We start from the raw sequence: 24549 nt of genomic DNA, 5'->3' as shown, positions 1-24549 counted from the left end.
GCAAAGCGCTGAATATCTAAAGTGTTTTGTAGTATACTTTTGCGGAACTAGGAAATACTTTTTTTGTAATAGTTTAAGATTATAATGATACATAATCATGTAGGAAGTTTGCCCTGACCAGCTACGGCTATGTATTTTTCTACGACTACAAATTTCTTTTTTTAAATATAGCCGGTTCAAATCTAAGCAGATTATCTCATTCAGCATCTGGTTGAATCTGGTAAGTAGATCAAGCTAGAAGAAACAATTACGCATAGCACGAAAGCGTGGTTGCAATTCTGTGATAAGCGTCCCTATGTTACATACAGGAAGTAACGGATCGTGCTTTTCCACTTATGCACCCAACCCACCACTGACAGCCGACCGGAAAATAAACAGAAACATAACATGTGGCAGCATACCCTCCTGTTTGCTTATAAAGTATTTGCCACGATCGTTCCATTGTTCGATAGTGCGATAGTTAACACAGTGGTGAAGCTTAATTTGGTCCGCGGATGCAATGCCTGCAGCTTGCGCTCGTAGGGATAAATTTTCATACGACCAGGGTATGAAATAAATAGAAATAGCTGAAAAGGCTGAAACCAAATTCCATATTGAACGATAGCCGCACCCTTCCATGTTTTCTGTCATTCAGGCTCAACACATGCGTCCTGGAACGGCAATTTCTTTGGTCTTTTTTGTTCAATTACTTCGTCCTAGAATAGCCTTCCACAAACGCGTGGGTGAAAAGCTTGACATTTTGTGATGAAAAAATTAAACAGTAAAATGGCGTTCCTCTTAATGTTTTTTTTGTACTGCTGTACACATAGGTTTTTTGTCAAATGCAGATTTTAAATACCTTTATTTATCTGCATAGAATGCGCGTAACCTGTAGAGTGTAATGGATTATTGAAAATAATACAAATTTATTTGATTTTGAAAATTTAAATATGTTGAATTTCAATATTTTGTGGTCCTCAAGGTAGGGTAGGGAACATATTCTAAGCAGCTCTAGCAACCGCCAGTGTATTGAGACGAAATACTCGAAATGTGTTGGATGAAATTCAAACATTAATATATCAATCTGTTCTCTATCCTTTTTTCTGTCAGAACTTGTTTCCAGATTGTGAAACTAAGTTAGCAAACTTTAACAATAATCAGTTAAAGTTACCAATCGAGGGACACTGTTCCAATCACCCCGAACCTATTTTAGGCAGTTTCCATCTGTTTTGCAGGCGATTTTTTTAGCACTCGAAGTGGCGCCTGAATGGCTGCAATTTGGTTGATTTGTTTCAATTGATGTTTGTTCACAGATTTCTTTGTGATTAACAGTATTTCTTATATTCGCTAGACAATCAAAGTTTTCGTTTCCATCATTAAAATTGTCGATATTGATCAAAATTCAGGAGTTTGAGGCCTGTTTTCTTCGACTGATTAAAATAGGCACCACTGCTTAAGCCGTTCCTTACCCTCTTATGTTTTATGTTCTTCAAATTTAACTCTTAAGAGTGCAAGTGTATTGTTGTTGTCCTAAACGTTAGTCAGCAATTTTGGTCGATACAACTAATTCGAATGTTGAGCCATAAATGATAAGTGTCCAGCATAAATGGATAGATTCGTGTAAATTTGCAACTCCTCCTCGCTGTGCATGACTTTTAAGTTCAAAAACTCTATAGAAAGTTTTTGAATATTATAAAATTTATTTTATTGACCCATGAAGAGATAATCATATTTTGATATGCGTAAAAGGATGATCATGCGTCGAATTGACTGCTGACTTTTAACTAATTGAAAATGTAAGTTTTTCTTTATAAATTATTGATGAATGGTTATTACGGTGTTAACACGTCACTCTTCCCTCACGCTAAATTTTAGAAAAAAAAGTCTCACGTAGTTTAATGATTGAGTAATTCTAATTGCCGATACTCGAGAAGTAACTAACGAGACTCGGTAAAAAGAGCAGTGGAGAGTCTACAAGCTTGTATAAAAATCCGTCACTGACCGCGGTGACAAAAGTAACCTTCCTTTCTGTTATAGTCGCTAGAGTTGCAGAGATCTTCAATGTACAACAAGAAGATGGGATGGAATTAATCCTCTAGTACCCAAGACGGGCCTGAGTAGAAACACTATATATCTTTGAAAAATGCTTGAAAATGTTTATAAACATTTACAGTGATTTTATCGAAGCCCATCTAAAGGCGGGCTTGGGCACAAGAGGGTTAATCCCAAATAGCCATCTATTTGAGGTTCTTTGTGGCGACCCTAGAACACTGATAGTTTCTAATAATATTTCTTTCTTATATAATGTAAAGGTACATCAGTACTAAATTATAACAAGAAGTAGAATAGAAGATATCAAGGAATGGCACGCAGTGCATTTTCGATGCACACTGTTTTTATTGCCACTAAAGCGGCTAGCTCTCCTTTCTTTTACTGCAAACGAATGAAATATCACAGCTGCCGGTGATGGTATAACCAATGGACCCACACTGACATGAGGTCATGCGCTTCTCAGCTTTCAAAGCGAAGCAGCTCAACTACAGAACTAAACAAAACTAAACAAAACAAAACAGGCAAGAACATGATCGACCCTTGCACGGCTACGGATATATTTGGGATCCGCTAGAACTGTATGGAGTGGCGGCAGCTGAATGATTGTTGTTGGTGCAAACTGAAAGAATCGGCACATTTTCCACTTTTTCGTTATTGTCAGTTTTTTCTTCATTCCAACAACCATGGCTTACACTTCCATCGAAATATGAATGTTGCCTTGTCTGCCTTCAGGAAGGTTGAACGACTTAACGGATGCAACGAAAACATAGCAATTTACATCGGAATAAGAATGCATTGCATATGCATTATGCATATGTATGAGAAAAACAGCAATTCATTGGACACAGTCACACAACCAAACCGCGAGCAGTTTGAAAACAGCTGTGTCTAACCGCAGCTTTCGCTTAGCCTTTTACTGTCTCGAGTACAATTGTGTTTCAAAATGGGTCCCAAATTAGTTAGAATCATTTTTCAACTACAAAAAATAAATTCAAACTTTTATTTTTCGTTCACGTAACGTAAAAACCAAAAAAAAAAGATCTGTTTTATAGTAGTTCCTAATAGTTATAGAGCTTAAATCTTTTTGTACAATCTTGAAAAAGTAATCATAGTTTAATTGTCAACGAAGGAAGGAGTAAAAAAATATTTTTTGTTTAGTTTTTTTCACTTCGTAAAATATTAAGAAAAACCACTGCTGACTGATGAGGAGACTGAAAATGAATTTAAAGAACCGACCATATACATTTTGTTTATTTGCATAAAATAATAACCTATGCAAAATTTCAGCTAAATCACACATGATTAAGGGGTGGCTCAAAGCGCTTGAAATTTCAGTGTTTTGACCCTCGAAAATTAACATTCGTAATAGAAAATTATGTTCAAGATTTTGATTTATTTTGGAAGGGTGTGTTTTCTGTACTCCGCACTTCATATTATTGGCAGTATCACTATTGAAGTAACTGATACGCTTTTCTGTGCTTGTGTGTGAGAGTTAACCCTTGCGCTTCAACCTAACTGCTCTACACTGAAAATAAATCGCACGTTAATCCCTGATGCTCTTTACATATGAGTGTCAATAAACGAACCTAATCATTCTTTTATGTCGACCCATATTGATTTTTATTGGAATCAGAGATGTCATAAACTTTTTCGAAATGTTTTTGGCACATTTGCATGTGTAGGATCGATATTGTTTTTGGCACATTTGCATGTGTAGGATAAGTTTTTGGCACATTTTGCATGTGTAGGATAAGTACAACGATACACCGTGCCCCAGTGCTGAGTCGAGAAAATTTCCAGCTCGAGAAGATCCTCGACTCGATCGGGAATCGAACTCGATATCACAACCGTGTGGGAGAGCTAACCGACCGACATTGCTAACCACAGAACCACGGGGGCCACATTCTGCATATATACATGGGCGGTAAATAGATAGAAATGACATATTTGTTAGAAAAAATATTATCCAATAATGGTGTATTCTGATAACAGTAAAATATGGTACCTGTCATATATCCGGTCATCTCTAAACTAGTATTTATCGGCTGAGCACCTGTTTCACAATTATCACAACTAGAAATGATTACTTTTTCCGATACAACTGAAAATAAATGACCTTTAAGTGCACGTTATTTTTATTTTAATGGTATTAACTTGCAAAAATAAAAAAGCCAAAATATTCCAAACTAGAAATACTTTTTTCAGAATTTGGTTTACGGAGTATTTTTCTTTTTTTTTAAATACAAACTATCTTTGTCGAAGATAATATACCGATTAAATGAACCCATTTTGTTTTACAAATGTTTCTATAATTAAAAGTCACAAAAAAAATTACTTTATTTTCACGCGTTTCAAATTCTGGAAAATATATTACCTGCTTCAGCCGGAGAAAGCATGTCAATTTTGCCAGTATCTCCTCTTTCGTTGAATATAATACTGCTATAAGCGTTTTCCGTTTCACTTATTTCTAGAATATATTAAAAAAAATTAATCAGATGTTGCAGTGATTTTCGATTAAATACCTATTCCAATTGATGAAGACATTATTTCATGCAGAGAGTTAGATCCCATTTTAAAAACATTTTGGTCCAATACATGTTCGGACACGAACCCACGGTATGTTCCAGAAACATCTGAAATAAAAAAAACAGTTAACAAAGAGTGAAGCATTTTGAAATATATTTTCTGAATTAGTTTTTTTTAACAAATAATAAATCAACATCTAAGGTAAAAGGGAAAGTTACCTGTTACAACCAGGAATGAACTGAATCCCAGTGGGTTAGGTTGGGTATCATAGGATTCATAGTTTTTATTCAAAACCTTGGCATTGTAGGTTTCTGTTTCAGATTTATCTTAAATAAAAACTTCCTATTTAGGGTGTGGAACTACTTCGTCAGGGATTTATTCATATTTTTTGCTTTGTTCTGATTTAAAACCTGCCAAAAAGCGACCGCAGCCGTTTAAGCGCGACTTCCTGCCAAGTAAGGTATTCTCTACTACACAACATCGGTTGGGCCTAGCACTTGATTGTTAGCGATTACTCTTTCGCAGGTTTTACATTGGAATAAACAAATAATAAAGTAAAAAAAGATCCAAACTAAAAAAGCATTCAAGGTATAAGAAAAGTTTACCTGTTACAGTCGGTAATGAACTAGATTCCAATGGGTTAGGTTGGATTTCATAGTTTTCATTTAAAACCTTGGCAGCGTCGGTTTCTGTTTTTGACTTATCTGAAATAAAAACAAATTTCCTATTCAGGGTGTGGGGCTACTTCGTCAGGGATTTATTCATCATATTTTTTGCTTTGTTCTAATTCGAAACCTGCCAAAAAGCGACCGCGGCCGTTCAAGTGCGACTTCCTGCCAGGTGGACTATTCCCTACTATACATCGGTTGGGAATCGCACTAGATCGTTAGCGATTGCTTTTTCGCAGGTTTTCATTACAATAAAAAAAAAATATGGAGAACAAAATCCCCTGACAAAGTACCCTTCAAATCCTAATTAAAATATTTTGTTTTTTATTTAGATTACTTACCTGTGGCCACCGGAAGAGCGTTTTTTGACTCTGATATCTGGTTCGGTGCTTTGGGTGCTTCAGGAACATCTGGAAACAAAAAAATCATTCCGTTAATATACAGATTATACATGTGCACATTTTCTCACAAAAAATACATGTGCACATTTTCCCACAAAAAATATTATTTACCTGTTGTAGTTATTACTGGAAAATAATGCCTCAAACTATTTTGAGATTTTCCGTGGTTTTTTCTAATCTTAAACGAAATCAACGAATAAAACGAGCTTTGTCGTGTTACCATGCGCCAAGCGGAAATAGATAAACGCTCTGTTTCATTTCGACGGTGTTGCTGATATTTGTTTGGTTTTTGCATGAGAAAAAACGGAAAAAATATTCACGCACATTTTGCCTATCACGTATGAGAGTTTGCGTAGGTGCGAACAGTCTTGAAAATGATGACAACGCCGGGTAGCACGGCTGGTTGACAGCCCTTGCGAAACTCTCATAAGTGTGAGCGAGACTTTATCGACGTCTTTTTGCGTTTCTGACAACGGTAGGCAGTCGGCGTAGAGTCAGCCTATCTTTTGATTGTGGATATTCAAGTTTACAAGTAATGTACGGACTGCAGGAGATAGTCCCAGTTCCCAGTGTCATAAAAAAACTGCAAAAATCTGCAAAATTTTATGAAAATCTGCAAAAGGTCTGCAAATGTCTGGAAATGTCTGCACACGGGTTGTAAAAATCTGCAATTTGCAGACAAATCTGCGAATTTGGCAAGCCTGATTGGAATCCACGGTATTTTAACGTGTTTTGGCATTTGACGTGTGTAGCCATTGAAATCTGAGTGTAAAATGATTGATTTTGATATGCATGACATGACAAACCGAAGTGTAAGACACTTGATTTTGTGCTGTGAACTGAAACGCAAGTGTATTCCACGTAGATATGAAATGTTTCATCTATTAGCAAAGAAGTAAGTGGAATATCGCCAAATTTCAACTTCCTGGAGTGAGACTACACCTAACGTTCCTCTCTGGCCAGGTTAATTCTAAGAGGGACAGAATAATTATGTCATGAGGAAAGAGTCTTATCGAGATCTCGTTCCTGCAGCCAAGACTGCGTCATATTTACGATTTCCTGAAGAGAACTATTATGCGTTACCCAGACCAGTTTATTATAAGAGGGACTGATTTTTGTTAGGAAGAAAGTCAGCAGGGGTACTATCCCAAGTAACCAGAAGTTCGAATTCCACTTAACACACGAACTTAGAAGTTCACATAAGGTTCAGATTTGGTTCCGTGGAACTTTCTTGCTGAACAACAGAACACATTACTCACAAACTGAACTTCATCTAAATAAAGTACCATCAACACCAGAAAGCAACTTGAAAGTTCATGAGAAGCTGCTTGTTCCCCTTTATGGAACCTTAAAGTTCACATAAAGTTCACACGTGAATTTCAAAACCCCCGGAAAAAAAAGTTCGGTTAGCATTTTATCCGTACTTTTAATCAGCACGAAAGTTCAGTAGAAGCTGTTTACTACTCTTCATTAGAATCTTAAGGTACACATGAAGTTCACATGTGAACTTCACAAAACATCGGAAATTAAAGTTCGGTTAGCATAAAAAGTGATCGAAATATGACCACTTGGTTTATTATTATTTTTTTTTTATTCTCGCTTATTTTCCGTCGGTCTAGTTCCGCCACTGTTGTTGTGCCAATCACCGACGCCCAGGGAGGCGACTCCACCCAGGACCCTAACTTACGCCCGTTTATTAACGGACCGGCGCCAACGGCTTTACTTCCACATGCGATGGAAGGCGTGATCCCAGAGATTTTTCGCCTCAGAAAATCTCCCGGTGCCGGCTAGGATTGAATCTAGACCAGTTAGGTTGGTTGTGAGTGGATCACGCCACCTCACAACCATCGACACCTTTGTCGGCGGTGGGATTCGAACCCAGGCGTCGAGGGTAGATGGCGGAGACGTTACCAACCACACTAGGCCCCCGCTCTACCACGTGGTTTAGGAACGGCCCCAAAATATTACAATAACAATTTTTTTTATTTGTCGTTAGCAGTAAAAAACACAGAAAAATGACGGCGGATTGCAACACGTGATAAATTAAACCAAAGACGGCGCTACTCTATTGAAGGCTCGCTATATACCGACTATTGCGCTGTTTTGTGCGTAGTTAGTGCGTTGAAAAGGTATCTTCAGCATAGCGTTATTCCACAGTCCCCTAGGTCGTACGTTCAGATTGATTTTCCTCAGAATACCAGGGCAATCGATTTTTCCCTGCAACATATCGGCAGCAAACAAAGCCCTTGCGATGTTTCTTCGCGCTTGGAGAGTCTCCAAGTGAATTAGTCGGCATCGGCTCTCATAACTTGGTAAGCGATACTGGTTTTACCAAGGTAGCCGACGCAAAGCAAAGCGTAAAAAGCGACGTTGAATCGATTCAATCCTTACCATTCCGTTTTGATAATATGGGTGCCAAACAACGGAACAGTATTCGAGAGTGGAACGGACGAACAAACAAAATAATGCCTTGAGGCAATACACGCTCGTAAAGTCCTTTGCGATGCGGAAAATGAGTTGATGAAGATTAACGCTCCCAGTTGACTACCTTGTGGGATACCGGATGAGGCTAAAAAAGCATTCACCTGAAAATCATCAATTGTCACTATCAGTTTCCGACCGACAAGGTAGGAATAGCACCAACGTAATATACAGCCGCTGATGCTGAGTCTTTCGAGTTTGGCAATCGTAATAGCATGATTGATTTTGTCAAATGCCGCAGACAAATCAGTATAAATGACGTCAGTTTGAGCGCGATTGGATCCTAAATTGGAACCTTGAAGTTCACATAAGGTTCACACGTGAACCTCAAAGCCACCGAAAATTAAAGCTCGCAGCATTTTTTCCGTACTTTTAATCAGCACGAAAGTTCAGGAGAAGTCTATGTCGTACTTCATTTCAACTTTAAAGTTCATGCTAAGTTCCGACTCGGCTTTGGCGAAAGTAAAGTTTGCTCCAGGATTAGTGATGAAAAATGAGTTTTTCAAAAACAATAAAGAAAAGTGGTTTATTTTATTATCAGCGGATATTTTTTTCATCTAAATAAACGGCAAAAGGGAAACAAAGCTATAATTCCAATAGGTAAAATTAGGGTGTTTAAAGGCTTTCTCTATCTAAACACTTTCTTTTTTACCTTACAGGAAATCAATTATGAATTCAAATTCCCAGGAATGTGCAGATCAACAGAAAAAATAAACCGGGTGTAAGGTAGGGGTGGGCGAAACGGTTCTTTTGCAAGAGCGGCTCTAATACCGCTCACTCATCGTTCCGGACTGACTCATATGAACGGCTCATGGTTCACAATGATTCACGAGCGTTTACAGTTCGTGTTTTCTCGGTAAACTTCGGGTTCGCGCGAACCCATTAGTTCTGGTGCGCACTACACTGAAGAACCGTGGCACTGTTTCGTGAGCTGTTCGTTCTTTCGCTCTTTCCTAAGAACCGGTTCATATGAACGGCTCGTGAGCCGTTCGCCCATACCTAGTATAAGCTGTGAATTCCCGTTAGACACTTGTTTGCGTGTGATGCTTTTATCCCTGAGCATTTTGTCCAAATCTTGGGTGTTTTTTACGTTCGGCCACAGCATGATGTTGCCATTTCTGGAGGTCCGAATCCATTTCTCGGTCACCACCGAGAGTTTTCTACACGCTGCTTTATTTTAACTCTAATTTGATTAGGATCTACTCAGTTTGGTATTCTTATGCAAAATGTCAAAAAGTGAGTTATCGGGTACTGGATAATTGAGTAACATTTACCCAAATTTTCATAATTACCATGTTTACTCAGCTTGAGTTATTATCCATGATGTTTACTCACCCCTGAGTATATGTTTATGTCAAAAGTTTTCAAAAGCGATATTATTTGTTTCCGAAGAACAATTGGTGTCGCTTTTTATTCGTTTGCTAGCAGTAAGTATTTGATCTTTCATCAAATCAATAATTTCCTAATCAATTACATTTTGTTTGTTTTGTAAATCGGTGAACTTTTACGATTATTTTGTTTTGAAAACTGGTTGGAACTCATAGGAATGCAACAAATTGCAGCGGCTGTGGAATCGTGCTGCAAGCTAACAGGTGAGAAATATAATTTTACTTAGTTTTGCTGATTTCTGGTTAATGGAAACGGGGTAAAATTATTCAGTTTTTGACAGGTAGACATGTTACTCAAAAGTAAGTAAATGGATGAATACTCTGTTAAGAGTACGTTCACTTTCAACGAAACAGAGTGATATTCTACTCAGTTTAGAGTTAAATTGAAAGAGCGCGTAGAGAAACAAAGCAAAGTAAATTTAAATTAAAATACCCAACACGGTTTGAACTTAACACAATTTCAATTGTTGCCGTTTAAATCAGACAACAAGTCAACAACACTCACCGAATAATATTGATTTTCACTTAGTATAGCCTGTTGTTTGAATTCCATTTTTTTCTAACGACCATTGTTTTTCAAATGGAATCGATCGATTTTTTGAGTTGTCAAGTCCACACGACTGAGGGGAAGTTGACGAATATTTTACATAAAATAATGAATGATTTAATAACCATAAATATTTTTAATGAACGTGTTTTGGAAATACTCATATTGATTTTACATTCCATTCATTCATAAGTAGACTGACTGGAACGGAACAGTTGATTTAAAAAACGGGACACGGGATTTTTGAAAGGTTTTATTATGTACACGAAAATAGTGTGTGACAGAGTGTGCTTTTTGGAAAAAAGATAACAATTTCAATGTTTGCAGCTTGCAATCGCGGCTTTTTATCAGTCTACACATCGTTTACGATAGAGCAGTGTCCGCGGCCGGCAAGGGAACCGCGAAGCTGTTGGTGGATTTGACAAGTAATTAAAATTTATTTCTGGGTATCTCTGTAAAGGCGGATTTTTAACTTTTCTGCGTATTAGGATCAGGTCGTGAAACAAATTAGACTTGCACGACGATATGAGACTGCAAAACGTAGTCTCGTTTTGCGATGCTTGTACCTGAAATTCTTCTGGGGGCCGCGAAGCTGTCTGTGCTTTGCAAAAGGGACCGTGGAGCTCTTCGTGTTTATCAAAAGGGGCCGCGGAGCCAAAACGGTTAAGAACCACTGCGATAGAGAATGTCCGTTCAACGGTAATGTTGGAAAAACCATTTGCAACTATCACTGCGTATTCATTTAAGCTTTATTCGAGAATTTTTCAAGGAGTATCCGAAAAACGGTTCAAAATGGACGGTTAAAAATGGTCGGAAAAACTTCACCGTCCTGTTCAAAACGGTCCATCTGGTCAGCCCATTCATAAGTAATAAACCAATCGAAAATACTTAAACGAAATAGTTTGTATGTAGTGGAAGTGATAAAGCCAGAAATGCCAATCTAAATAAAAAAGATGTTTTGTTAATATTATGTTTAAAATAATAAAATTATGACTATCATAATATTGACAACTCAATAATTTTAGGTGTTTTTCTTTTTCATTTTAAACGGGTAATATTTTAAGGGTGGGTTGGCCTTTGAGCCGGTGCAGGTTCAATCCATAAAAAACCTTTAAGTGACAGATTATAAAATACGGGGTAATTTTTCTCGAAAAATAAGGTAATATCGCTTGGATGATATACTTCAAATTAATACAGTACATTTGTTGTTTCATTCGTATTTTGCAAGTAGATACAATGGTTTTAATGATTTTATAAAAAAATATAACACTATCATAATATTTTAGAAATTTGGGGAAAAAACTTAGGTTAAATTCGATTATTTCAGAGAAAAAACACAATTTGTATTCGAGTAATAGCATGATTGCCCGTGTGTGAGCACAGAATTTGTATTTGTTTAATGCATCAGAAACTAACCACTGCCATACTGGTAGTGATTTTTTCGGACGTCACTTACTTTTAAAATATTTAACTCGCACAGTGTATGTAGAATCAACGTTGAAGATTTCAGACATTAAAAGCTTTAAATTGTGAAAAATTTAGTTTATGAACTAACTTCATTTTTTTTTTTGCCTTGACTTAGTCAAAGTCTAAGCCACACCTTCTGTTCTCGTTCATTAAAAGCATTAAAATTGTGAAAAATTTAGTTTATGAACTAATTTCATTTTTTTTTTGCCTTGACTTAGTCAAAGTCTAAGCCACACCTTCTGTTCTCGTTCATTTTTCGCGCTCTTGTAAAATTACATACATTGCCCGCTTTACTAAACTTTGATAGTTTTAATGCAAAGTTCGCATGATATAATATATTATACAGTTAGTTTTCCGAGGTTAATTCGTTCACTCGACACAAAAAATAGGCCCGGAGCCCTAACATAATTTGATTTTCCTATCTTATTTTTATGTTTTGCGTAATTTTTATCTCGAATGTTAAAACATAATGTTTGCAGCACACAATTACGCCATAGGGAAGTTTGAAAAATAAATAACCTGTCCAATAAGCTGATGTTGAAGACGAAACTGACGCGGGTTGTTTTTAGTTATACCTTAGAAGCCATTCGAATATTACATAACACGGAATTTGGCAAATTTAGATACCCACCCATCCTCACGTAACGCAATTTTACATGTTTGCCCCACAACCGCCCCCCACCATCGAACGGGTAATGTACTGCATGAAAGATTCTTTATGGTCCTGAAGGGGTTAAGACCATAACAGCCATGGTAATTGTTAGATAAAACGTCGATATAACAAATTTCACGGCCTTTTTGCCAAAAATCACACTCTACTAGTTACTACACAAAATTTCATCATAAAATGAATATTTTTTATACTGCAGATTGTAGAGTGTTAGCATGTCTTACTTTAATTTATGAAAAATCTTAGAAATCAATCTTCCCGAGTGTCATGTTTTTTACCCAATTAGTCCCTTTTTCCTCAAAAAAAACATCTGGTTAGTCATACTCAGTTGGTGTACGGTGGCATTGAATAAATAAAATGAAAACATCCTGTATCTCGGGTCGTCCTTCATTCTGCCGGGCTCATGCCATATGCTTTTTGGTACCGGCATCGAAACAGAGCAGCTTGCTATGCTAGATGGGGTGCGAAGGCGAACCAACCTGAAGCATTCAAGCTGTGCGCAAGGGAGACGCTTTCAGCACAATTTGTATCGTTGTGTTGGTGAAGTCTCGGTGATGCGAGCTTTTATGTTGCATGTTGCAGCTAGCCGTTGCCGCACGATCAGCAATCAGAATCAGTTGCCTTCAACTCGTTCGTCTGTGAGGACGTTTCGATTGGGAAAGCAGAAATCGAAAATTGAAAAGGTCTTTTAACATTCAGTACGATTTGAATTGTTTTCGGTTGTCGCAGTGATTAAACAAACTGTGCAAAGTGATCGTTCTAGTCGAGTTTTTAAGAGAAGATCGAATCTGCTTTTTTGTAGTGTGGGTTGGAAGATTGAAAGTATCGTATTCGTGCGATCGGAAATCGAATATCAAGTGTCGGATATTTATGGTCTACAAAGTGCCAACCGTAAGAGCAGCTAATGAAGCACTATAAATTGACCAGTGAGGAATAAGCAAGTATTGAACCGATTTTTGTGCATATTGAAGGAAGCGTTTCCGGTGCAATTTTTTGTGCAAGTAAACGGATCTGATGATAGTTTAAGTGTGGAGCTGTGCACCGAAATACGTGAAACAAGACCGTCACCATCGGCTCTCACCATGGTGCGAAGCCTATCGCAGTGGACCAAAACGCTGAGCTTTCCGGCCCGGATTTCGCCGAACCGGAACTCGAAGGAGTGCAACGTTAACGTGTTGCCAATTACACCACCCCCAGCACCTCCTCGTAACAAACCGTTGGCGACAACAAGTTCGTCAAACTCCTCTTCTAACTCATCAACCACGTCGTCACCGTCGCCTCCACCAAATGTGCCAATAACGGAAATTAGTCAAATTGTAAGTTTAATTCGCCGACAAATATCTAACAAAACAATTTAGGTTTAGATTGTATTCGAATGTGCGAACAGTTTGTGGACTAACGCTCTCAAGGTTTGAAATTTTCCTTGAAACAATATGGTTGATTAAGATGCGTGGTAGACTATAGATAGTGACTCCAGCGGCGAACGAATGAATTGTGCTCGTTATCGCAGGAGTGCGGAACATTTCCGCTGATTAATCGGTGATCAACTATTATGGGTTTTGAACTTGATCCAAGACTGAAAACACTTTTATGGGCTAGATTATTAATCTAGCGGTTTATTTACTTATTATAAAAGAGAATAAATTTTATATTTGATGATTGTGATTTTGACTATATATAAAGCTGTTACTTACGAGAAATCAATCGTTCTCGGTCGAGATCCAAATTTTTTTTCATCGATTGTCTCAACAACTGTACAACTACTTTTTACAATGAACATGTTTATTACAAAGTCAAATACTAAAGCAAAACTATAGAATGTCGATAGGTAATTTGTGAACCAAATTTCCAAAAGAAAGCAAATTGCTTTACGAGAAAGTGCACTTTGCATTAGCGATCATCACCCAATATTTTTCTTTGAATCAACTCCTAGGTAAGTGTAAATGTTTACGCAATTCTATTTATTGCTTTCATATGCATCTCCCCGCGTTACGGTACTGCTTCTGTTTATTTTTCGCATTCTTTAGGTAATTTCTGAACAGTGATGCTGGTATGGGTTTCCGTCGTTTTTGTATTCAACAGCTCGGTTTAGGCTTTACTTAGCTGTCGGTACCATTTGTTGGTTGGTGATTCTACAAACGAATCCATTGCTAGCTCGAAACTCGATGCGTATCCGATAGAGAATGTTGTAAACATAATAACAATAGTAGTAAAAACCAGAAGAGGAAACGATCAACGCAAAGCAGCGCCGGTAGAAAATAGGAGTTTTAATGCTTTATTTTTAGATAACCTGACTTTCGAAATGATCGGTCGAGGTCTCTCGGCCTGGGAACGGACGCACAGTCAAGATTCATTCATGGGCTAATATAAACTGTAAACGTTCCACTTGCTACTGTATTACAAATTTAATTTTTTTTTCATCGTATGATAATTTGGAATTTTTTGAATGCAACCTAGTTTGACAATAAGCTATCAAAATATGTTCAATCGGTTTTGTATTGTACATTAAACGTTACTTTTAGTATGAATTTTCGCAATACTTGCGCAACAAGGGGTCGAGTAAGGTACAATGGAGGAAAAGTTTCCCATGATACCCAAGAAGCCAAACTCATGATTCAGAGTCAGATCGCGCATACACAAAGCGCAAACCTGTATAAGCCAGTCGTGGACCTGTCGAGACACGTTAAAATAGCTGTGGTTTCGCCCTTCTCCTGGTACCGCTATACCACGGATCACAAATCTTTACAGGTCTTACTGGCGTCGATGATGACGACTGCTGGAACTACGACAGAGACGATGAAGAACGATTTGAACGATGACAGAGTAATCTCTGCATATATATTCGTCTGTGTACGTTAGCATCCGGCGAATCATGATCGCGATCTGCTAAGCGAATAACCTGTAAATTTTAACAGCATAAGTGAGATGAAAATTGACGATTTGTACCACTATGATGTTATAATTTACAGGAAATAATGAAACGTAGGTACGGAAACTAATCATTAGAAGACAACGTTTTAGGAATCAGTGTTAGCGGACATGTAATTGGCTCAACTAAATTTTAATGAACGTTTGCTAAAGAGTGTTCTAAGAGAGGAAATCTTTTTTGCTGTTCACGATTTAATTTCCGTTTATATGTTGGATTTTTTTTTTTTTTCCGTGTTGGGTATTTTCGTCACTGCGACCAATTTTTTGATATTTTGTGACATATTCTTCCTTTTTAATTTTGCTTAGTCAGGATAACGTATCACTATTGGAAGTGGTCGTTATAGTCTGGCCAATAGCATTAGTCCAGTCCGGTATTATACTTCGTATGAAGCGCACAACCGTACTGGGATTTGTTCTCCAGATTTCAGAGGGTTCCAGAAGACCTCTCTCGAAGAACTTATATCTTTTGATAAAAATTGCTGGACATCGGCATAACAGATGTTCCGAGTCTTCTTTTTCCATGCCACATACTCAACATGTATCATCTTGAAGTTTTTTCATAACCTTCAAATGATAACGGCTCGGACAATGCCCTGTTATTAAACCAGTATACGTGCTTAGATCTTTTTTTGAAAGATCCAGCATTTTACGAGTCATAGAAACGTTCGGAGTGATGAACCGTTTCGACTGCCTACCGATGAAGGTGTTTGTCCAGTTGGATTCCACTTTCAGAGTTTCCCATGCTTTTAGTTCCATTCTAAGGGAACAAGCGGATAGACCACAGAAGGGTTCTGGTCGTATGAACTGATGAGACGATCCAAGTCTTGCCAATTCATCGGCTCTTTCGTTCCCATCTATTCCACAGTGACCAGGAACCCAGTATAAGTCTACTTGATTATTACAACCCAGTGTTTGGAGTGATTGAACACACTCCCAAACTAGTTTTGATGTGCATGTCGCAGACTTCAAAGCCTTCAACGCTGCTTGACTGTCGGACATCATGCAAATGTTTGAGTGTCTGTATTTCCTGCGTAGGCATATTTCAGAACATTCTAGTATTGCTTGGACTTCAGCTTGGAATGACAGTATATGTTGGATGAGTATTAATGCCTTTTTTTTTTTTTTTTTTATTCTCGCTTATTTTCCGTCGGTCTATTTCCGCCACTGTTGTGGCCAATTACCGACGCCCAGGGAGGCGACTCCACACCCAGGTCCCTAACTCACGACCCGTTTATTAACGGACCGGCGCCAACGGCTTTACTTCCTCATGCGATGGAAGGCGTGATCCCAGAGATTTTTCGCCTCAGAAAATCTCCCGGTGTCGGCTAGGATTGAATCTAGACCAGTTGGGTTGGTTGTGAGTGGATCACGCCACCTCACAACCATCGACACCTATGTCGGCGGTGGGATTCGAACCCAGGCGTCGAGCGTGGTTGGCGGAGACGTTACCAACCACACTAGGCCCCCGATACATTTCGTTTTCGTGCTTTATTTTCTCCACAAAATATTCACTTGACACGGTACGATTCAATGTGATTTGTCATTAGTGTTACATAACTACGGAATATGTTTTAAAATAATCTCAAGAAAAATCTTCCGAGTTAATCGTTACTCAGAATACTCAACACAAGAACTGGTTGATTAGAATAGTGAAGAAGATTGCACATTTCGTAATGCACCCTTACTTCCTCTCTGTCAGTAGGTACCTGTTGTTATCAGTCTTTTGCCTGACACAATAAAATAAGATGGAAATGATCACTTTAAATTCAAACCGCATTCGAGCTAATGAAGATTCGCCTGCGTGTGAATTGACTAACCCGTTTCAAGAGAGCTTGCGAAGCTGACTCATCATGTTTCACCTAATGCACAAAGATATGGAGTCTGAGAATACTGACAGGACAAGAATGCACATTTTTTAAACCTAGGAATAGGATGTGTTACTTCTTTAGCTTTTCGTACAATCCACTATTCCACATCTCGTTCTGTGCAATTTGAACCAAAAAAAAAAAAAAAAAACAAACGCAACGCACAGCAGCTTTGCTGTGGCTAACACTGTATTCCCGTTGTCTGTTTTCAGTGGACTGGGAAAGTAACAGAGCAGCCAGCAGAACGACCTTTCTTATGAATGTGGTTTTGCTATCATGCGGGAATACGCAAAGGTGTTTGTTTTTTCTTCTTTAAATTGTTATCTTGAAACCAAAAAGGGGGAAGTTTAAAAGTAAGAAAAGACGACAGTGTTTAGGAAGGCCAGGCAAAATTTTTTTTTTTCAGGAGAAACTATGCACACTCATGATTTTTACGGTCACTGCTGGTACTGTGATGAATTTTGTAGTCAACTTACTGCTCTTCTCGATGGCGGTAAAAGTTAACTTTTTTAACTACAACAACCTCCTCACTTCTCGTGAACGATTGCCCTTCCGGTGCTGGTTTGAAAATACGAATGTGGCAGCAACGAAAAATAAGACGGTAAGTCACCCGTGAATGATTTATGTGCCGTGGATCCACTATGGATGATACTTATATACCGGTACGGTACTAAACTTGGACTTATATTGAAGAAACCGGTTCCTGCCATGGTATATGTGCATGTTGCCGGTTCCACTCTATTGTTTTGAGGCGAGAAAAAGTAAAAAATCGTTCGGCACATCATTGCGACTCACGATACACTTCGTGAGTTGTGTTGAGAAGTTTTAGGTTTCTTTTGGCGTGGAAGTATGCAATTTGTTCTTTAAACCTCTAGATATTAGCCTGTTGAATTCTCGTGGACTTTGTACGTTTAACCTATGGGCTGATATTGCCAACAAATCGGTTTTGGAACAATATCAAATAAAAAACGAATGACGTTTTTTTATCTTCAATCTTCGCAATGTTTAAGGATCCAGAAAGTCAAACAGTATTCTTGATTCTTTTCTTGCTTTGCTATTTGTTTCAAAGCACACTCTGAAAAATCGATAGCTGTATATACTAAAAGCTCAATTCATAGTTCATATTGTGGAAAATATAAAAAAGCAGAGCATCCGTACTGCGCAAAAGATCTACAATCAGTAGGTATCAGTATCAAAGTGTAAATATCAACAGAATACAGCTGTCTAGGTGGCAGACTGCAAAGATAGCGCGACGGTTTCGATTCATATAATCTGTTCTTGTTAAAAATGTCAGAATGGTGTCTCCATACAAAGCAACTATTATATCGAACTAAGAAATTCGTCTTTATGAGTAAAGTTGTAGATACCTTTTCACTAGAGAAGCGAAGCTGATTTTAAAGTACTAATTGTTTTTAACATGAAGCAAACATCAATAATCAAAGAAACATATGTGCTGGTATAATGCTTGTTTTATTGATTTCGATTCTCCACTCCATTAAACATTGCAAGAATGAAAGCACTATAGCAGCGTCGAATAAAAAACATCGGCACAGCTTCCTGTTTATGTAAATATTATGGGAGGAACACAGAAAAGCTAAGCTCTAGGAAAATATAAAATTTCAATAGAGCATCCGTTTCCAACAAATTTACCGGTTTTCTCTTCTCTGTGTTCGCTTCCTATTTGCCGCCGTAAATTCAAACCGTTTTATCACCCAATTCAGAAGTGCTAGGGAACCTCATTGAAACAAAACATCGAAGGTCGCCTTTTAACGTACCGCCCATTCGATTTTATTCAAACACAATGGACTGAATCAGACACTTGGTTAATGGGGAAATCTTCCACCAATAGCTTCAGCAAGCGACAGGAGGCGTGTAATTAATTAACGATTAGCGATTAGAGCGGCTTGTGCAACTCTACGTCCAACAATCGATGAGATCACTGAACGCGTCTAGAATAAACCATAGACGTGGCGAGCATTAAGATTTCAGGCTAGCTCGGAAAAGAATGGGAGAGAATAAAATAAAAAATGGAATAAGCAAACAGGTTTCCTGGGACAAGCAGCAGGTTTCCTCATTTCCGGTGACTTTTGTTAGTACAAACGCACGCTATTCTAAACTCACGACACAGCAATTGCACAAATAACATTTCATATTAGAGAATATAGAAATTGTAACATGTTCAGTTTGTTTTTTTTTTTATTCTCGCTTATTTTCCGTCGGTCTATTTCCGCCACTGTTGTGGCCAATTACCGACGCCCAGGGAGGCGACTCCACACCCAGGTCCCTAACTCACGACCCGTTTATTAACGGACCGGCGCCAACGGCTTTACTTCCTCATGCGATGGAAGGCGTGATCCCAGAGATTTTTCGTCTCAGAAAATCTCCCGGTGTCGGCTAGGATTGAATCTAGACCAGTTGGGTTGGTTGTGAGTGGATCACGCCACCTCACAACCATCGACACCTATGTCGGCGGTGGGATTCGAACCCAGGCGTCGAGGGTAGTTGGCGGAGACGTTACCAACCACACTAGGCCCCCGCTCTATGTTCAGTTTGTTGATAAGAAAAGATTTTCAATGCAGTAGCTGAGAAGCCTATGTCTATTAACTGTAACAAGGTCAACTTGTTCAAGCAAACGACTCAGCAATTGACGACAACGCACTAAGCCGCTAGTTTTCCCACACACGTTTTGCATTCAACTGCGCTAACCGAGCATACCTTTACCTACCAGCTGCTGAGTAGGATAGGATACACGCTGGTTATTGATGTCATGGCTGCAAGCTAAATGCATGCGTAGGAAGGTTTACATGTGGAAAAACAGTTCACATAGGCCTTATCAAATCTGATATTTGTTTTGGGATAAACAGTATAGCCTGAGTGCATGTAAGTTCTACTAGATATAGGCTATTTATTTTCCATCGAATAGCAATCAATCAAAATATTCATGACAATTATTTGTCTAGAGTTTACTATTTGTGTAGACTTGTTTTGAACCACGTCTAATGTTAAACAATAAATATTTTACATAAATAAAAATTGATACCATTTTCTTCCAAAAACGCAGAGAAAATTTCAATGTATTATTCCATAGTTGAACGAAAAATAACGCTCGATAAAATTATAGATTACAGATTTTATTGTAATGATCTAGTCCTTAAATCTAACACTTTGTTTTATTTTTAGATTTATCCGGATCCGGAATCAGAAAAGGCAATCATGGGTTCGCTGGTGTTTTGCATCCATCACAAGCAGGGTTGTAAATGGTCAGACGAATTACGAAAATTGAAGGTAATTATATGTATACACATATTTATGTGCATTTTTGCATTGGATTGGAGTTACCTTAATGGTTGGCTCTTGACATAAAAAACATAATAAATAACGCTGTGTCTGAGACTCGATGGTTGACACCGAACTGCGTTAGCAGGTTTTTGTATTCGCGCCGTTAAAAACAACTTAAGAATCTGCCATTTATGAAATTGTGTGATTCTGTTATCAACCAAAATCATGAGATTATTCCATTAAAAACTCTTACTTTTATGTAGTTTTTTGTATGAACCAGATTTTGATGCAAAACGGTTTTTTTTTCACACAACATTATGATAGGCCTCTTGATATAATATTTATAATTTCGATTGTTTCCGTATTGTCTACCCAAATAATCAAAAATCTACTTCGTTTCTGTTTATATCATGTCAAAGAGCACTTAAAATCAATTCTAAAAAATAGATCGGTAAATCTTTAGCACATGGCAAAAACCTGCAAAGCTTTCAATTTTTAACTAGCAGACTTGATCGATCTAGTATTGTAGGAGTAAAGAAATGACAGAATTAGAGTGTTTGGAAGCTACGAACAATTATTTCATCGATAGTATGTAAAATAGACCTGCTTAGCCGTAGTAGTACTGGAATAAAAATATTCAATTTTAAATTTCACTTCTTCCAACCAATGGCAATCGTTATGTGCAGGTTGTTCGAAGTTAAACACTTCTCAACCACAGCTCACTGGCATTTGATCAACTGCGCACGAAACTGGTTATACCCACTCAAAGCCAGCTTCGCGGTAACAGTTTCAATTTACTATTTCAACTTACGCCAAAGCTTAACAGAATTAAGAATTATAGCAGGTTCAACGGTTTGCTATCGCGTATAATGCGATTTAACTGGAAACTCATCACAGAGAAGCAGCTAGAATTAGGTTATATTTGTCTGAAATCTTCCCGCAGCAACCTCCGCTGATGGGATCGTAGATCGAGCAAACCGTTAAGCCTCTTATTGGAGTGAGTATTCACCCAGCTAGTAGCAAAATGTACACCACAGTTACGTTTGTGTTTTCTTTCTTACCCTTTCTGTGCCTTTTGCCATATATTTCGAGCCCATCATGAAAAACGCAACACACTAATTAAACCTGTTTTTTTTTCTTTCTCTCAACCAGGCCCATCTGAACACCTGCAAGCACGATGCCATCCCCTGTCCCAACAAGTGTGGCTCACAGATCCCGCGGGTTATGATGACCGATCATCTGGCATTCACCTGCATTTTGCGTCGTGCCATCTGCGAGTTTTGCAACGTTGAGTTCACCGGTATTGGACTGGAAGAGCATGCGGGTACGTGCAGTTCCGAGCCAATATATTGTGAGTCGAAATGCGGAACACGTGTCGTTCGTGGTCGCATGTCCATCCATCGTGCCAAAGATTGTGCCAAAAGACTGCGTCGGTGTCCACACTGTAGTCGTGAATTCAGTGCTGATACCTTGTCCGCTCATGGAGCCACGTGTCCTCGTTGCCCGGTTCCTTGTCCTCAGCGTTGTGACGCTGGTCCATTTGCAAGGGCTGATCTAGAAACACATTTACGTGACGAGTGTAAAGCTCTGTCAGTACCGTGCACTTTCAAGGAAGCAGGCTGCCGGTTCAAGGGCCCTCGTCATCTACTGGAAGCTCATCTGGAATCGAACACCTCAGCTCATCTCTCACTGATGGTTGCCCTATCTAGCCGTCAAGGTCAACAAATTAATATGCTTAAAAATGCTATGGCCAAACTGAGCACAAACTATACCGGAACACTTTTATGGAAGATTACTGATTGGTCGGCAAAAATGATCGAAGCTAAAAGCAAGGATGGTCTAGAGCTGGTCTCACCTCCATTCTACACCAGCCAGTATGGCTATAAACTTCAGGCCTCGATGTTTCTAAATGGCAACGGTCCCGGTGAAGGATCACACGTATCCGTGTATATAAAAGTTTTGCCAGGTGAATACGACGCTCTTCTAAAGTGGCCATTCTCACATTCGGTTACGTTTACCTTGTTTGAACAGGGGACACTCGGAGGACAGGGTGGAGTTGCCGAATCGTTCGTGCCCGATCCATCGTGGGAAAATTTCCAACGCCCTTCAACCGAACCAGACGCTCTCGGATTCGGCTTTCCACGGTTTGTGTCACATGAATTGCTCAACCGCAGGCCCTTCGTTCGGGAAGACACCGTATTTCTACGCGTGAAAGTAGATCCCAGCAAAATCGTGGCAGTATAACGATAAAACAGAATGAAATAATCTATAGTGTAAGCAAAATATATTGAAACAACGAGAGAACAATGAACTGCATTTATCTTTAATCAACTAGGTATTTGTAAATATAGTGAGCGTGAGTTTCTAGGAAAACTAAACAGTTGTAAATATGAATAAAAACAAATCAACATAATGCTCACAATTTGTGGCTTGCACCAAAAACACTTTGTACACATTCAGTTGAAAGCGAACGCAAAATCCAACGAATCAGCTTGAAAATCTCAATATTTAACATTACGTGTTGTTACTTTACCATTCTCATTCACTAGTTTGTGCTTAGAGTAGGCGTCTTTTATACGCTCAACATTAACAACCTTGTTTCATAGTTTTCTTTCCCATTTTTATTTATCACAAAACGGAGATCGAAACAGAACACAGAATTATGCCAAAGTTTTGTTTGGATGGCTTTGTGCTAGGTACAAGTACCGAAGCTTATGCAAAGCTCACATCATAATCAAGTAAACAAACTTGAGCACTCAGCAGTGAGAGCATCTTCTACTGAACAATTTTCATTGAAATCCAATTTTTGTTAATGTTTCTGTGGAGTAAATATAAATTCCGCAGGTTTGACTAAAAATTGTAGATATAAGATAACGTTTCGAGTCATTAGAATAACATTCGTTAGCGGATAAAGTGTAATTCTCAAAAATGCCCTACCGGCATAGTTGTATGCACTTTCAGCAAATAGTTGCCATCTCTGGCAATTTGTTAGAGTTATACTTCAACACAAATTTAGTATTAAGGCATACTTGTATTTAAACTGTATTTAACCATCAAGTGCATTTACGGATAACCTAAATCAAATTGAAATACAAAAATCAAAATGCTGATAAAAATTACATCACTACTTTATGTTTGTTTCGCTGACATGAAGCCTATTCGTGGTACATTACTCTGAGAAACGGTTCTCTGCAGATTTTTATTATTGATTAGTGGTTAGAAATTCGCTTTAATCCCTTGGTGTGATATTCTTCGCACAAAATCAGTCCCTCTTATAATACAGGGCTGGTGGCAAGTCTCTTTTTAGATACTTGGTCTCTACTTCAAAGCTAGTCTCTAAAAAGTCTCTTTTTTCAACGATAGGTCTCTAAAGTCTCTTTTTTCTTCTAAAATGGTCTCTTTTTCACCTTAAAGTATCTTTTTCGATTTCTCGTTCAAATTATCAGACAATGTCGGAAGGAGTATCTGTTGTGCTACAGCAAATGACATCATCATTTAGGACGCCCGACACAATTCAAGAAAATATCCTGTAAAACAGCGGTTCTCAACTTGGGATACGCGTACCCCTGGGGGCACTTGAAAGCTTTCAGGGGGTACGCGGAAGAAAAATCAGTAATGGCGGACAGAGAAATTTTTCTTTATAATACTTTGTTGTTCAATCTTGCTCTTAAAACAATCATTGTTTTCAGCAAGCAGCAATCATTGTTTGACTGTAGCAATCATTGTTTGACCAGAGTTCAATTTGAAACACTAACTAGACTTCCACAACATGATCTACCACTACTCTCTCCCACTCTGCGAGAACATTCCAAGCCAGGGGGTACAATCGATATGAAAAATATTGCCAAGGGGTACGCGGACAAAAAAAAAGGTTGAGAACCGCTGCTGTAAAAGAAAGACTCTCTCTTCCCAAGCTATTTTTTCGAAGCGACCAAAAAAGTAGTTGCCAGTGCGTTGGAAGTACGTTGCTATTATGATGCAGAAGCAAGTCCCAGGTACATTCCGTTTCGGAATTTGACCTGTTTTTATTTGACACAGATTTCGCAGCCCACCGTTATATTGCGGGGTCAGCACTACGATACTAAGTCTCTCTTCCGAACTGGAATTCGAACCTACGACGACTGGTTTGTTAGACCAGCAACGTACCTCGAGACCAGCTGGGAGCCTTTCATGGTGCAAATCCGGAAATTAAACATTCAAACAATTTGGAAATCCAGTTGTAATCATGCAACCAAAGTATCTTCAGTTTTATTTGTTGAACCAACTCTGAAAAAATATCAACTTGAAAATCTGTAAGC

General features: G+C 38.4%; 2 protein-coding genes across 6 annotated transcripts in view; one reads left to right on the top strand and one right to left on the bottom strand.

Moving 5' to 3' along the window:
- Window positions 1-23370, top strand: part of LOC129730696 (TNF receptor-associated factor 4) — a 79758-nt gene extending 56388 nt beyond the window's left edge. For 2 of the 4 annotated variants that reach the window (XM_055690228.1, XM_055690227.1), the window contains exons 3-4: window positions 20153-20257; window positions 21404-23370. In XM_055690228.1, the coding sequence (XP_055546203.1) occupies window positions 20153-20257; window positions 21404-22495 (1197 nt within the window). In that variant the 3' untranslated portion in view covers window positions 22496-23370. Of the gene's footprint in view, window positions 1-12780; window positions 13496-20152; window positions 20258-21403 lie in introns of those variants that run through there. The other 2 variants (XM_055690229.1, XM_055690226.1) reach the window with 2 other exon arrangements.
- Window positions 4218-23030, bottom strand: LOC129730697 (uncharacterized). Of its 2 annotated transcripts, none has more exons than XR_008728912.1 (6): window positions 22785-23030; window positions 5567-5635; window positions 5163-5261; window positions 4554-4664; window positions 4406-4498; window positions 4218-4337 (listed from the first exon to the last, which is right to left on the bottom strand). XR_008728912.1 is itself a non-coding variant. In XM_055690230.1 (6 exons), the coding sequence occupies exons 1-6, from the start codon at window positions 5919-5921 to the stop codon at window positions 4306-4308; spliced, it is 588 nt and encodes a 195-aa protein (XP_055546205.1). In that variant the 5' UTR covers window positions 5922-5968; the 3' UTR covers window positions 4218-4305. The 2 variants fall into 2 exon arrangements, 1 of the variants encoding a protein (XP_055546205.1); XM_055690230.1 differs by lacking the exon at window positions 22785-23030 and adding an exon at window positions 5738-5968.
- Window positions 23371-24549: the final 1179 nt, after the last annotated feature.

This window comes from Wyeomyia smithii, chromosome 3 (assembly GCF_029784165.1).
Source record: "Wyeomyia smithii strain HCP4-BCI-WySm-NY-G18 chromosome 3, ASM2978416v1, whole genome shotgun sequence".
NCBI lineage: Eukaryota > Metazoa > Arthropoda > Insecta > Diptera > Culicidae > Wyeomyia > Wyeomyia smithii.
The sequence above is the reverse complement of the archived record's forward strand: the minus strand, read 5'-3'. Positions and strand labels throughout refer to the sequence as shown.

Bases quoted from the DNA above. Each gene is read 5' to 3' on its own strand.
- LOC129730697 (XM_055690230.1), bottom strand. From the start codon at position 5,921: ATGCAAAAACCAAACAAATATCAGCAACACCGTCGAAATGAAACAGAG. The intron at 5,636-5,737 runs GTAAATAATATT...TTTTGTTTCCAG, and splicing joins TCCAGTAATAACTACAACAG to ATGTTCCTGAAGCACCCAAA. The intron at 5,262-5,566 runs GTAAGTAATCTA...TTTTTATTTCAG, and splicing joins CGCTCTTCCGGTGGCCACAG to ATAAGTCAAAAACAGAAACC.